Source organism: Cynoglossus semilaevis, chromosome 18 (assembly GCF_000523025.1).
Source record: "Cynoglossus semilaevis isolate Cse_v1.0 chromosome 18, Cse_v1.0, whole genome shotgun sequence".
Classification (NCBI taxonomy): Eukaryota; Metazoa; Chordata; class Actinopteri; order Pleuronectiformes; family Cynoglossidae; genus Cynoglossus; species Cynoglossus semilaevis.
Window position 1 is genome coordinate 12,989,972 of NC_024324.1, and position 14,159 is coordinate 13,004,130.

At 41.1% G+C, this 14,159-nt stretch overlaps 1 protein-coding gene across 1 annotated transcript in view; it reads right to left on the reverse strand.

The window, feature by feature from the left end:
• elmo1 (engulfment and cell motility 1 (ced-12 homolog, C. elegans)) overlaps positions 1-9,780 on the reverse strand; it is a 51,347-nt gene extending 41,567 nt beyond the window's left edge. Inside the window, exons 1-9 of the mRNA XM_008331980.3 lie at positions 9,648-9,780; positions 5,350-5,390; positions 5,120-5,192; positions 4,969-5,019; positions 4,327-4,496; positions 2,394-2,429; positions 673-770; positions 343-496; positions 188-266 (exon numbers count right to left, since the gene is read on the reverse strand). Coding sequence (XP_008330202.1) covers positions 188-266; positions 343-496; positions 673-770; positions 2,394-2,429; positions 4,327-4,496; positions 4,969-5,019; positions 5,120-5,192; positions 5,350-5,390; positions 9,648-9,725 — 780 coding nt within the window. The 5' untranslated portion in view covers positions 9,726-9,780. The remainder of the gene's footprint in view (positions 1-187; positions 267-342; positions 497-672; positions 771-2,393; positions 2,430-4,326; positions 4,497-4,968; positions 5,020-5,119; positions 5,193-5,349; positions 5,391-9,647) is intronic.
• Between the last annotated feature and the right edge of the window lie 4,379 nt (positions 9,781-14,159).

Sequence of the window (14,159 nt, forward strand, 5' to 3'; positions counted from 1 at the left end):
CTTACTGTCTACATTGAGGCTAAAGAGCTTCAGACAAAATCCGGATAAGTTTGAATCTACAAAAATCACCATTTGCACAATCGACAATGACTGACATTTAAATGCTCACATGAAGTACATGCCACTAACACACATAGACATGGTGTCATGTACTGTAGAGAGAGAGAGTTCACCATTAAACCCTCACCTGTCTCTTCTCCTCAGGAGCTTTGAGGAAAAGAGCGTTGATGACAGCAATAGTGTAGGTCTGTATGTCCTGGTCAGTCCTGCAGTGGGAGGAAGTCATTATTAGTATTTTACACAGTGACATTTAATAATAATAATAATAATAATAATAATAACCCCTGCAGATGTGGGATGAGCTGTCCAATCGTGATCTCCTGCGCCACCTTGTGGTACAGATCCTGACTGTTCAGCACCATGGACTCCAGTATGGCCAGGGAGCGCTGCAGCACGGCTGTGTCCATGGCTGACTTGTTCACATAGCTGGCAATCTGCAGAGGGGACAGAGCAGGAGAGGTTAGGTAATCTGAAAAAACAAAAACCTTTATTTCATTTTTGGAAGGTGGCGCAAATGACATATGATGGGTTTACTCCTTATTTTCAAGTAAAATTACAGCAGGACAGGAGCTTTATTTCAGTTTTCTTTATTTTTTTTTTTTTTGGCTGACCTTTTGATGAAGGCCACAGAGAAAGTGTCCCAGGAGACAATGCCGTGGTCCATCAGTTCCACGAAGGCCGTCAGAGTGAAGGACAGCAGGTCACCAAAACTACAAGACAACACAGGGACAAAAGAGAAACACACAAACCATAGGAAACTTTTCTCTGGCAGATGGCTCGGAGCAGTGTGTAGCTGCAAAGCCCAGATGGTTGGGTACATAACAGGGAATGAGTGATCAGCAGAGACACAGAGAGGAAAGGAGGGGACAGAAGAACATAGGTTCAATGCTGCGACCAGCCTAGCTGAAGGAAAGAAAGAATAAAAAACACACAAAAAAGAAGATATGGAAAGACGTTAGCTGTGCAGTGCAAGACAGACTGGACTCCAAGAAACAGTGGGGGCCGTCAGGGGGGCCAGCAGGAAGCAGAGGGTGGTGTTCAGTCAGGAGTTACTTTAGAAAACAGAGTCATGCAGTTACATAAATATAAAGAGAGAAACAGAGAGAGTGAGATCACTCCGCATGAGTCACAATAGGCCAAAGCAGAGAATTGAAGACACAGCTGTTGTATTTTTTAGAATGTCAATAAACTAAAAATAACTAATCAATTATTATTATTACTATTATTATTATTATTACCATATATTTGAATTTAAATATGCATGTTTGACCTTTAACGTAACCTGTTGTTTAATGTGAACAGATTTGACATTGGCTTCACAGCACTGCCCTCTATTGACGAAATATGGCATTACAGACGGTGCTGTACTAAGTCTTTTCAGCAGATGTTTTTGATGCGTTTTTGGAAAACTCTAGCAAATATGGTCATCTAATCTTTGGAGACTAATCCAGACAAAGGAGCTGATTTTCTACTGAACACAAATCGAAAAAAGGAAAACGCACGGTTTTATTGTCTAACTACGATTTTTTTTAAAGAAACTTTTTTCAAAATAAATGTCTTTTAAGTTTAAGAACAGATGACAACTTTTCTACTTCAAAATAAAATAAAGGTGCATTTTCATTTCTTTATTATATATGATTTCTGCTTTATGGTGAGTTTAACACTGTTAATATTTGGGTTTATCTTTGTGTTTTGTTGGCTTTTGACCCGCAGCTGAAGCACACAGAGCCATGTGCAGATGACCGTCAGCAGTCAGGTAACATATGGAAATGTTGAATACTTGAAACAACATGAAAGAGCAGAAAGCTGACATCAGGGAATAGTTTTTCAAGGACAGAGAGTGAAGACAGGTAGATGGTTAGATAATAACATGGACGTTAAAGAGAGAAAGTGAAAACAGACTCAGAGCCAAAATGGAAAAATCATCCCTCACTTTAGAAGACGTCTTAAAAAGAACACCAAGATTGTTTTTTTTTTAAATTATTATTCAGGGATGAACTCTCATGTCCCTGGACTTTTTAATATGTACTTTATATGTCACAAAAACAAAAAACAAAAAAATGAAAGTATAAACATCTTGGTTTTCTTTCAGTTTGATCTATCTATTTAGTTTGTCCAAGATGACATGCAAAACCAGGTATTAGGTGCCACACAGTGTCAGAAATAAAAGCTGGTCAGTGACTTTGTTACACATTGATAATTTCCAAAAAAGACCAGAGTCTTAATCATGCAGACTCAGTACACGGGTTAGGAAGAGCACAGAGTAATCAATGGTTTTACCCGGATGGGGGGTAAGGGTTAGAGTGGGGGGGTGTGGTGGGGTGAGGCCTTACCAGGGCTTCATAATCTTCTGTAGTTTCTGATAGCGCCTGCAAAGATTTGAGAAACTTTGGTGTCACAGTCGGGAAACAGACGCACAAACCTTTCAGCTCTGAGCCACTTCACAGCTGGGAAACACCGACATCATCATATTCAAAAACGAACAATGATCAGAACCAAGTCAATTAAAAATAATAATAATAATAATAATAAAAAGGGTTTTGGAATAGAATAAAAAAAAGATGCTTTTCAATGTGAGTTGCACCGTGCATTCTGAACAATTCATGCCGGGAAACCTGTTGTTACACATTTCACTCACTAGAGGGCCTAAGAGTCGAGGAGGCAAAAACAGAAGCCGGCCCAAGTCATTTCCACACAAACGCAGTAAACTAGCAGAAGCACTAAATCACAGCAACACTCAAAGAAACGAGCCTTTTCAACAGTTACAGTTCATCCGATTGTCGGGAAATTAATGAGCGAACGTGTGTTTGTGTTTGTGTCTCAGACAGATATACACTTCCCTCCTTCACTCTCTCCCTCCTCAGCGTGGCCTTTAAACTCTCCAGTGGTGAGTAAGTGATGTCTGAGTTCATTTACATAAAAAACATATTTAATGAAAGAGCCAATGGGCACAGTGGAGTCAACATGGCTGCCGCCGTGATGGATGGCACCTCAGCGGGAGATTAAACTGGGTCAAATGTTTGCCAATTTTGAGAAGGAGAAGAGGCTCAAAGCAATATTCTGTTAAATTAAAAACGTAAGCGCAGCTGAGCTGCTAAAACACAGATATATAGTTTTTTGTAATAAAATACTTAATTGCTATTTTTCCCAGCAGAAGAAAAAAAACAGCTGAGAAAAATGGCCGTGTGATAATATTCAAAGCCCATCAGTGACTAATTAGTCGACCAATCACTGCAGCTCTACTAGTGAAAAAGTACTAAACTTCTGTGTTCTCTATTTTTTTCACAGCTCAAGGGGATACATAATAAGAGCTGCGTGAGGCAGAAGAGGAGAGAGAGTCAGACTGCTGCTGTCGTCTTCCTGCCAGTTTGCACCGGATGTGAGACTGTAATGTGTAACTGTCACCTTTCTTTTGGCTCAGACTGCCTGACACCTTATACAGCATTCACCCAGTATGCTACACAAACACATTCACTCACACACACACACAGAGACAGACACACACACACACACACAGACACTGCCTCTTGGCATCAGAGTGGAGAAATTCTAACTCAGCAAAAACCTGTCCTCACTCTAACCTTCAGTCCAGACTGTGTACTTGGATCTTCAGTCTCGACAACACACTCACACACACACGTGTGTATGCATTAGTGCAAATCTCTCCTAGCGCAGTATCACTTTCATGGACCTCAAAGACGGGCATGACAGGAGCCCGTGGGCATGAACAGAATCCAGGGTTAGCACTCAGAGCCACGGTACACACACAGGCCATAACAGCCTTGTTTGCTCAAAGTGTGTTTTTTTTTTCATATATATTTTTCTGCAATTTTTTTTATTGCCAGAATGACAACGAGTAAGTTGGAGAGTTTTCTACTTTTCAGGGTATGAGACATTTTTTAATATCCAGCTGTGACACCGCACACCTTTGCCCATCACACGTCGGAGAAAAATGATTACTTTGGCTTTAATAGATTGCAGGGTGGTATTTTTCTCTCTTGTGGCTTGTCAGGAGAAATGCTGTTATTATTGGCCGTGGTCACATGATAAATGTAGGGCCATTAAACAGGATTACTCTGCCGAGTGTAATCAGAATGCACCGTGCGACTCCGAGGAGTCCGTGCAAAGTTGGAGAATTAAAAACTGTGTCGGAGCGAGTTAGAAGTCACAACAGACTCTGTGACCAAATCCAGGTTTGTCACTTCAGTACAGACACCGTCTCAGATCCTGCCGTGACGGCAGCTAAGAAGACAACAAGCCACTTACTCAGTCCCACTCTCCACCATCTGCGTGAGCAGGGAGATTCCGTCCAGGTTGATGAATTCCTGCGCAAATGTGATGTCACGGGACGCATTAGCCAAATCCTTCAGGGCCTCCAGTTTGGCGTCCATGCTGGATGACTGGATCCTCTCATGGAGCTGCAGGGCTGTCTGATACTGCAGGGCAGGAATAAGAATGAAAAGTGCCGTCAAACACCCAAACCTATTATAAAGTATTATAATGCCTTTATTGAATAGGACATGGTGGAATGGATTATAAAGAAATATCCGTACAAATAGAACTAGAAGTAATTTCCTGCAGGAACACACAGACACTGTAGAGGGCAGCATTTCAACTCAAATGCAACATAGTTGTACCTAAGATTTCAAGGTAAAAAGGTTGGATTGAGGGTTAGGGTGGGATCAACTCACAGCCAGGTGAGTTTAATTTTTTTTTGTTAATTTAAATAAGCATTACGTTTATGTTGTTGAAGAGTTCTTATGAGGAAAACTCAACAAATTGAGAGGCTGAGCATTTTACACTACATTTGTAGCTCCCCCTAGGGGGTTGGAATGAGAAGCAACCTTTGCACAATATCTGTGTCAATACTATAATCCAATATTTAAAAAAAAGTCAAACAAAACTTACAGGAGATGTGGTCAAGCGCAATATGGAGCCATTCTTGATGTCATTGCGATTCTGTTGAGGACATTTAAAAACAACAAAAACACGTCAGGCAGTTTTCCAGAGCATGGTGTAAACTCTTTGCCTACTTCCTGTCTAGAGACAGAAGTCTGACCTTTTCTGTGATGTAGAAACTCGTAGCATCCGCAATTTGCAGAGCAAAGTTTTCATGGTTCCCCAAGGACCACCTGGAGACCACAGGACAGAGAGAGAGAAGTTTCAAAACCGATACCAGAAGGAAACACAAGTCAAAAACAGCCTACAGTAACAAAGACAGGCAGACAGACAGGAGACAGAGAGACAGAATTTGTTGTACTAAAAGAAGAAATGTAGATGTAGACTCACCCCTCACACACTTCTTTAATGATGGCGGAGAGAGGCTTTTTCTGTTGAAAAAAAAAAAAAGCAAAGCTACATTTAGTTCACAGTCCGATCTCCAGATCCAACAATAACAGTCCACTCGGAGTGGACTGCAATTATTTTATATTACAGGACTGGCATGATGAGGCACTGTGTTTTTTTGGGACGCTGTATTTACATGGCAGTCCAACGGTTGATATGGGAACGCTCATCATGTCAGCTGGACAACCTTCAACCTTTTATTATTCTACATGAAACTGATCCAAGGTGGTTAAAGCTCTACCCAAGGCATTGTACTTAGATTTAAATGTATGCCGGAGTTGCTTTTATGTTATAGCAGTTTTGGTTTTATGTCAAGTGACTGAGGTTTTAAAGCTCACTTTAATTTTGATGTATTTAGTTTATGTAACATCATGTATCATTTTGGAAACATTTGCTTTCTGTATAGTAGTACAGATGTGGACGTCAGCCAAAAAAGGAAGAAGAAGAAATAAAAGGCATTTCTTACCAAATGGTAAATGGTAAAAAGGCAAACTTGTATTTATCCTTACAGGCTTATTAGCTAAGCTAACCAACAATAAAATGAATAAATTAAATTAAAGAGCAGTTACCAAACTTAATGGGATTCGAAAAAAAAACAAAACAACAGAAAAATACCCAAAATAAAAAGAGCAAAACTAGTTAAAACAGGTAATTTTACTACAACAAAATTATATTTAGTAAGAATTGGCAGCTAATCAGCTACAATAGGCAAAAGCCAACACATAAACAACTGAATTTATGGCTTAAAAATGCTGAAGATGCTTGAAATTTTGTTGAGAAATTGATTACATTTACCAAGAACAATACTAAATTTAGGCTAAGTCCGAAGGTTTGCTGAAAAATAAAAAAAGGGTTAAGGTTAGACAAGGCTAATGCCCACATTAGCCAAGATAAAATTAGCCTGAAATGACAAAGAAAACCTGTATAACTAAATTTCATATATTTTTTAAATTTGTAACATTTGTAAGTCTTTTTTAAAAAGAAATTGTATTGATATACAGTCACACTTGAATTAAAACAAAAGTCAAGACTTAAAAAACAGATGCTACAATTTCACAGCATTACCATGCTTACGATTGTACAGTAGGAGCTGCATTTTCTGAGCATATGTATGGAACACACTCAGGCCTGTGGATGGTACTGTACTGTATGCTAATGACTGCACTGTTTGCTGGCAGCAGCATCTCAGCAATGAGAGACGCTGCTGCGGAGAGCTGCAACGACGGAGAGGTTCAGAGGGAAGATAATGGTGGACGCATAATGATGATGATGGTGCAGCGTATACAATACTGATGATGATGGTGCAGGGTATACAATACTGATGATGATGGTGCAGGGTATATAATAGGGAGGAAAGGACAGAACATACAGGTGAGATGATACAGGAAGAGGAACAAAAGGATGTGAGAAAAGGCAGCGGCACGGAGAAGAGCAGCAGAGTGGATAATAACAGTCAGGAAACAGTATTACCTGCTGTCATGTACTTCCTTTAATATATATTTGAGATAAAAGATGGGGGGGGCACCTAGTGTTTTGTATAATAAAACGTACACGCAAGAATGTAGAGGATTTTATACAGGAAATCACATTAAAAATTAGAGAAAAATTGCAAAATTGCCATTTTATATATATTATTATCATGACCATGTTGTTTTGTTGCTGTATTTATTTAAAAATATTTGGACTAGGGGGAGTTAAACTCAATTCTGCTGCTAATTTGAACCATAAACAGTCGAGGTGAGTAAATTTAGTAGTTGTTGCCACCAATTCTGGTTCCCCTTCACCTTGGCAGATATTTCTACAGCCAGTGAAAGTTCCAGAAGTTCCACAGAGAACCTTCTACCCACTTGAAACAGACTGATAGTTTGTTTTCCCTTGTCTTATAGAATACAAAAAACATCTGGTCAGCATCTTGAGGCTCTGTTGCTAACGCTCCTGTAGAGTAAAACAACATTTGATCGAATGCAGCCAGGGTCTTTTCTTTACGCCATTATCCCCTCCTCTCATGTCAAGGTAAAATATTTCTTTAAAACAACAGCCACCGTGAGGATTCACGCTTGTCAAATCAGCTTAAATGTTCTGTTGGTTAATAGAGTTTTTAAAAACTCGTGGGCTAAAGTGAATGACGACAATTTAGATTCCTGATCCTTTTTTCTTCCAAAATGAATGCGATGATGTCATAACCAGCCATTATTGTCCAGCTCTAACACATGCTTTTGCACTTATTCATAATAACAGCATTGCATCAATGTGTAATATGACCACAGTGTGAGCTGCCAAGAGTCGAACTAGTATAAATTCAGTGGAAAAAAACATCACAGCAAATGATATTGTCATGTCGACCAATCATAATCGACATTTCACTGGCATCGCTGATAACACAACACTGCTGGAGTGTGTGTTGTTAGGTTTGAACAGAGATGAGAGGAAGTCACAGAGTACAGAGGAAATGTTACACTTCCTGGTGTTTTTCCCTAATAAATGGAGCCTGAGCTCGTGCTAAGATAAATCCCAGAGTTCTCCTTCACCATCTGTTCTGTGTGGGGCTGCTGAAAGTGTTGATGCTGATTCGTCGAAAAAACAAACAAAAAAAACAAAACTTTTTTTTTTCCAAGACAGGGTTTCATCAGTTATTCCAAAATAAAGAACCGATTCCCAAATGTTGGTCTGCAAATATAGAACTTTTTAGCCTGCAGGAAACTGATGATGTGGAAAGAATCAAAATATGAACTAAACAAGGGAGGGAGAGAGAGGAAGAGAGAGAGAGAGAGAGAGAGAGAAACACTGTCAAACACAGCAGAGGGACACAGACAGAAAAAAACAAAAACAAAATCACAAATTAGATAGACACACACACATCCTCACATTCCTAACCAAAAGGGTACCAGCACACACACGAAGATGCGCAGGCATGTGCACAAACACAGAGATGCATGAATGGTAACAAGTATGCATGTCAACACACAAACACACCCACACCAATTTTAGTTATGCAGACTGGTGCCCACATAAATAAACATTTTGCGCGCGCACGCACACACACGCACGCACACACAAACACAGAGCATGGATGGCTGTAGCCCACTCCCCATGCATGACTCAGACAGCCATATGCTACCGCAGGGCCCATTGTACAGAGGAGATTCAGAGGGAGGAGGACGAAGTGGGGGTTGATGTTGGAGGACAAGAGCGGAGGAGGAGGAGGAGCAGGAGAAGGAGGAGGCACAGCAGAAGATTCACACTTCATACAAAAGAAGGGGAGGAGGAGTGAGTGGGGGGGAGAAAGAAAGCAAAGCAGCAAAAGGAGGAGGATGAAACAGAGAGGAGAAACAAGAGAACCATGACAGGATGAGATAAAACAATTAGAAAAGAGCGGCAGTGGAGGAGGAGGTGGGGAGGAGGGTGTGTGGAGATGTAAGGACCAAAAACGGGAGCTGAGGAGCGTGGGGAAGATGCAACCGAGAGACAGTCCTAAAAGACGAAAGCTGCGTCCTTAAATCTGTAGTTCAGCGTTTCATTCAACAGTTGGCCCATTGACGATCCACACAAGGCTTCGGTCGGCACAGTGACTCATAGCCTGTACAGTTATTAGCCCATCTGTGAGTCACACTCAGCGAGGAGGCCTCTCTACGCTGGGTATCAAACACTGTCACAGTAAACATGTCATCGTGTCACACCCAGGAGGCTGCGCTCACTGATGGGACTCATTATTTTATTATCACAGTGACCACTTTTTGACACGGGCATCTGCTGACTCCGGTAATCATCGGTGGATTCATTTTCAAACACCTGCACTGACCCTGTCTGAGGGGTCTTCACAGAGTAACGACCGGGCAATTAGCTCCACACCACACGACAACCAGTAACACGTTTGATATGTTGTTTTTCCCAGCAGAACAACAGCTGATGATGTACAGTATCTATATCCCAATACATTTTAAGAGTGCAGTTAAGGGTGTGGTTCTCAAACTGGGGGGCGGAGGCTTACAGGGGTTATAGTGCTAATTGGGCAGTAAGTAAAAATGGCATTTATTTATAATTCTTAAGTTCTTTATTCAATGAGAATACAACTGTTATACTATACTGTGATTATTACTATAGAAAATATATATATTATATATTACAATAATATTAATCAGTAACAAAAAAGTGTTCATGAAACTCATGTGAATTTACATTTAACGTTACTCATACTGTAATCATAGACCTTGGTGTTAGCTGTTAGCATACAGACCACCTACCTGGTCTATTTCCATTAGCCTGGGGAAGGCCCCCGGCCACTCAATGGCCACCTTGACAATGTCTGCTGGCGGCGGCATGGCTGCCGGGGGGCGGGGGGTGAACCTTAGTGTGGGTCTGGCTGCCTCACACCTTTCCTGGTACACGTCTCTACTTCTGAGGGAGGCTCATCCAAACCTGCAGGACAGGAGAGCATGGACAAAACAGAAGACACGTTAGCACAGAAACCAACCAATGAACTTTCATTTTCTGTCAGACGAGCGACTTCCTTGAACACACTAACATCTTTACCAGCATTTGGCAAAAAAGAAACTCTTGACTTTAACAGCCTAATCCATACTGAGTTCCTACAGTTTCTGGCACTGTTTCTAGTAAGCACTTAAAACAGAAATCAAGCAGAGATCAGAGAACACTTTTTTTTGTTGCAGTGATAAGCTAATTTAATTTACAGCTGTAGACAGACCAAGGAGCAGCAGTGGTGGTGGGCCGCAGTCTAATTACATTAAAGTTTATGTGCAAATGAGGTCACAGCAGGTGAGTAAAGAGAAAAGGTTTTTTTCAAGGTTCTTAGATGAAAATGTTAATAACTAACAGAACAAAAAAGCTTAATGTTTCATGTAGTGGGGAAGAGGAGGGGTGAAGGGGTCAGTGAACTTTTCACTGAAGTACGAGGGGAGATGCTGCAGCATGACACCCACAGAGACACACGTTCAGCAGCAGCTCCAGGGTGTGTTGAACAGAACATTTCCAACATAAAACAGCTTGCTACCCTCATGACAAAAAGCATAAATACAGTCATTATAATCAGTTCAATTCTGCAGCTGGTCATTACCTGCAGATGCTTTGGGACAAGGATGTAGATGGTTTAATAAATCTAAGACCCACAATTTCATGAAAGTGTCACCCCAATGACCAGAGAAGACATTACAGGAGAAAAAACAAAATTCAATTCTGTAAAACGAAATGTGCTTTTCACACATTTGCTCAGACTGGTGTAATAGTCCGAGGTCCTCATCAACTTTCTGGTACAGAAAACAAAATCGATGTTTGGACCACAGCAAAGCTCCTGAGCCAAATAGTGAATATCCCCCATGATTGTCAGGCAAACTTCAGTCGGAAAAAACTTTACGTTTTAAACCTTTTCTCCCGCAATGTCACAGATGGAGGAAGTTTTTGAATTATTGAATGGATTTTTGGAGTCTTTTTAAGCAGCTCACATTATTCTTTAAATGGCTGGGACTGCTGGTGGTCGTTAAGTTAATGATCATCATTCTGAGTGTCCACTTCATTTGTGTTTATGCTCAGCAAAGCCACAGAGCTGAGAACAAAATTGCTATGAATGATGTAACAATCATCCTTTTACAGGTCACTGCAGTGACGAAGCTATCTGAGAGAGTAAAAGTTACTGGTTTTGTGAGGACTTTTGAGAGGACACATGGGTAATATATCTGACTAAGGACGGACCCGACCGAACCCTCTGTCTTTTGAACAGAGATAAGCAGGACATGGTCTGGTTTCCTGCTGTGGACAAAACAGACAAGTCACAGGCCTGTTTTTACACGTCGTCCTTTTTTGTCAAAATTACAGCAAAGAGTGGCTACAGACAGTGGCCGAGGCAGGAAGTGTTCACGGTCAGCTCTATATTGACATTTGTGTATGAATAATGGATGTCTTCTATACAGTAGATACATTTATATTTGGCTGTAGTACCTCTTCTGATCAGCAGAGGCTGACGCTAGGACAACTCTGGTTGCAAATGACATCAAATCACAAAGGTTCATTAATTACAGTTTATCAGGAATCATCATGGTCTAATTTCCTACACTTACTCATTGTTCTGCTGGTTAATTGTTGGTGATATTAGAGCTCAAACAGGTTCTAAGTAAAAAATTGTGTCTTCTGTTTTTCTTTGAACACAACATGAAGCTAACTGAGGGTATCAAAAAGCTATACATAGCTGTGCCCCATTTATGTTTTAAGAACAGAAGCTGCTGGCAACATGTTGCGACTCAAGGATGATGGATTGACAACACAATATATATGGTTGCCAAGGAGGACAAAGAGAACAGTACTGGTACTGAAGACTAGAAAATCAGCTGAGGGGAAGACTGGTGATGCTTCTCTGTTCAAAACAGATCTTACATGTCCTGCAGTGAGCTGATATCATTCCAGGTTTTCTCAGTCTAAACTTTGTTTGTCTTGACGAAAACAATCTAATCAGACACATCAGTGGATATTTAACAAAAATCTATCATGGGGAACGACACAATGACGGGGATGTTATCAATAATTAACCTGCTCAGTCTGCCTAGAAACCTTGAATCATCCTTATTTCTGGCACAGGGATCGTTTTACATATTTATTCCCAGTCCATTATGCATCAAGATGAGCTTGGACCAGTGCCCCGTGGACATGTATAGACTGAGAACCGACACTTGGTCTTTAACTGTTAATATTACATGTACGTGTGGACAAACACTGACAATCGATGTTTGTGTAGCAAATACAGCCTTCTATGAGAGTTGAATTAAAATATTAATTTGAATGATACTCCAGCCGAGGTACTGAGAATAGCCTGGCGTTAGGAGTGAGTCACCCCATAATAATCCACGTAGCCTTTATTCAAGGGCCGTTGTCATGGCAGCTGCTGCATCAATAGCTTGAGAAGTGGATGCATCTTTCTCTCCGCAACACGTGTCACACTCAAGTCACATTCATCGCAACTTCACGAAAGTGACTCAGTCGACTGACTCAGCCAGCACTTCGATGCTGTTATACTGCAATTACACCTCAGATTACAGCGACGTGTGAGATAAAATAACTACTTCCTGAGACTCTTTAAAGCCATTCAGGGCAGCGTCGTACTCTACCCTATCGGAAGCGTCACGCAGAGGTCTCTATATTCAAACGGCTTCCGGTCAAAGTTTGAGCGACTGAATTAGCTGTGGGAACGATGTGTTGAACACACAGCAGTGAGGTGTACGTGACCCGTGTCACAGGCCAGTCAGTGACACAAACACACAAATCAGCAACACCGTCCCGCTCGTGTGTCCACTAACAAAAGTGCTTCTGCGTTGAATGTGTGTGACTCATTCGTTGCACACAATAGCATCAGATTTGAAATCAAATTAACCTTCACTGAAACTGTACAGCCATAAAAAGCACCGCATCTAGACAAGCACTCTGTCTCACGTTTCAACATAAATACACACGGGCCATTAGGGTGTAAGTATTTCATACTTTTTTTATATTTGAGTGAAGGATCATTAATACTGTATCAGTTCATCTTCTACTGCTAAATCCATGTAAATCATATCCCTATGCTATGTCATGTTGCGCTATGCTATGCATCATGTTTTTTTATATTATGCTGTGGTTTGCTGTGTATGCTATGCTATATTATATTATGTGTGTGCCAGCCCACCAAACCTGTCTAAATTGTTATTGATTTCTATCATTAGACTTCTGCCTTTTCCCTGCAGTGCCTACATTTCCCCAACTGATGGCGTAGAAAAGGTTTAAAAGCATTTTAGCATTTATGAACGCTTCATCTATTTGCTCCTGACCTGGCCCCCATGTCAAAATTTAGGACCCACTGTGGCACGTGGGTCAAAAGGTTTGCCAACACCTGAACTAGGACGTGTCACTAATAAAATGACTCAATCTATTTTTCTTGGTAATTTATCTATATACTTTGTCAGTTAAAGTGCTTATGTGAATTCCCAGCACCTTGTCATTGTTTTCTGGGAACTAGATGACTCAGAGATGGGCGGCCTTGAGTCCTATTGATTGAACACACACACACACACACACACACATGCACGCACGCAAGAGCATGAACACACTGCTGACACCCTCAGTAAATCCTTGGAAAAATAGCCTCAAAAGTAATTGAGAGACACACCACTTGAACACACTGGCCTGTCTTCAGCAGGACTGACAAATTGTCCAGCACTTATTTGATTGTGTTTTTCCTGCAGTTGCACACTGCAGGACACGACTACTGAGAAACAAGAAGTTCACACCTTAAATTGCAGGAAATGGATAAAAACGACCTGCCCCAAGAACAGAGAGGCCCTAGAAAGTCCCCTGCACCACGTGGTGTCAACGTGGTGTCCCACAAGTTCCCCTGTGAGTTGTAAACAATCAATTAAATGAGCTGCGTTGCTGCCATCTAGTGACATTCACTTTAATATGATCAGACATGCCTAGAACTGTCTACAGCATTATGGTCTCCTCAACAGGACCTCTCCAGAGTGAAGGCTCTGTATGTCATCCTTAGTGTTTATTATGGTCTGTCAGACTAGGCTTTTCAAATCTGTCACTCTGAACCTCACTGCAGCCTCTTCCCAGTGTAAATAAAGCCTGGACATCGACAGTGCGCTGCTGTCAGGACTCATCATGTCAGAGAGGTGATTTGCTGCACCCTGGTTTTGTTGAGTGCTACTGCGCTTACTTCTCACTCTGTCAGAAGGTTCAACAGGTTAAGAGGGCGCAGAGCTGCTTTTTTGCCG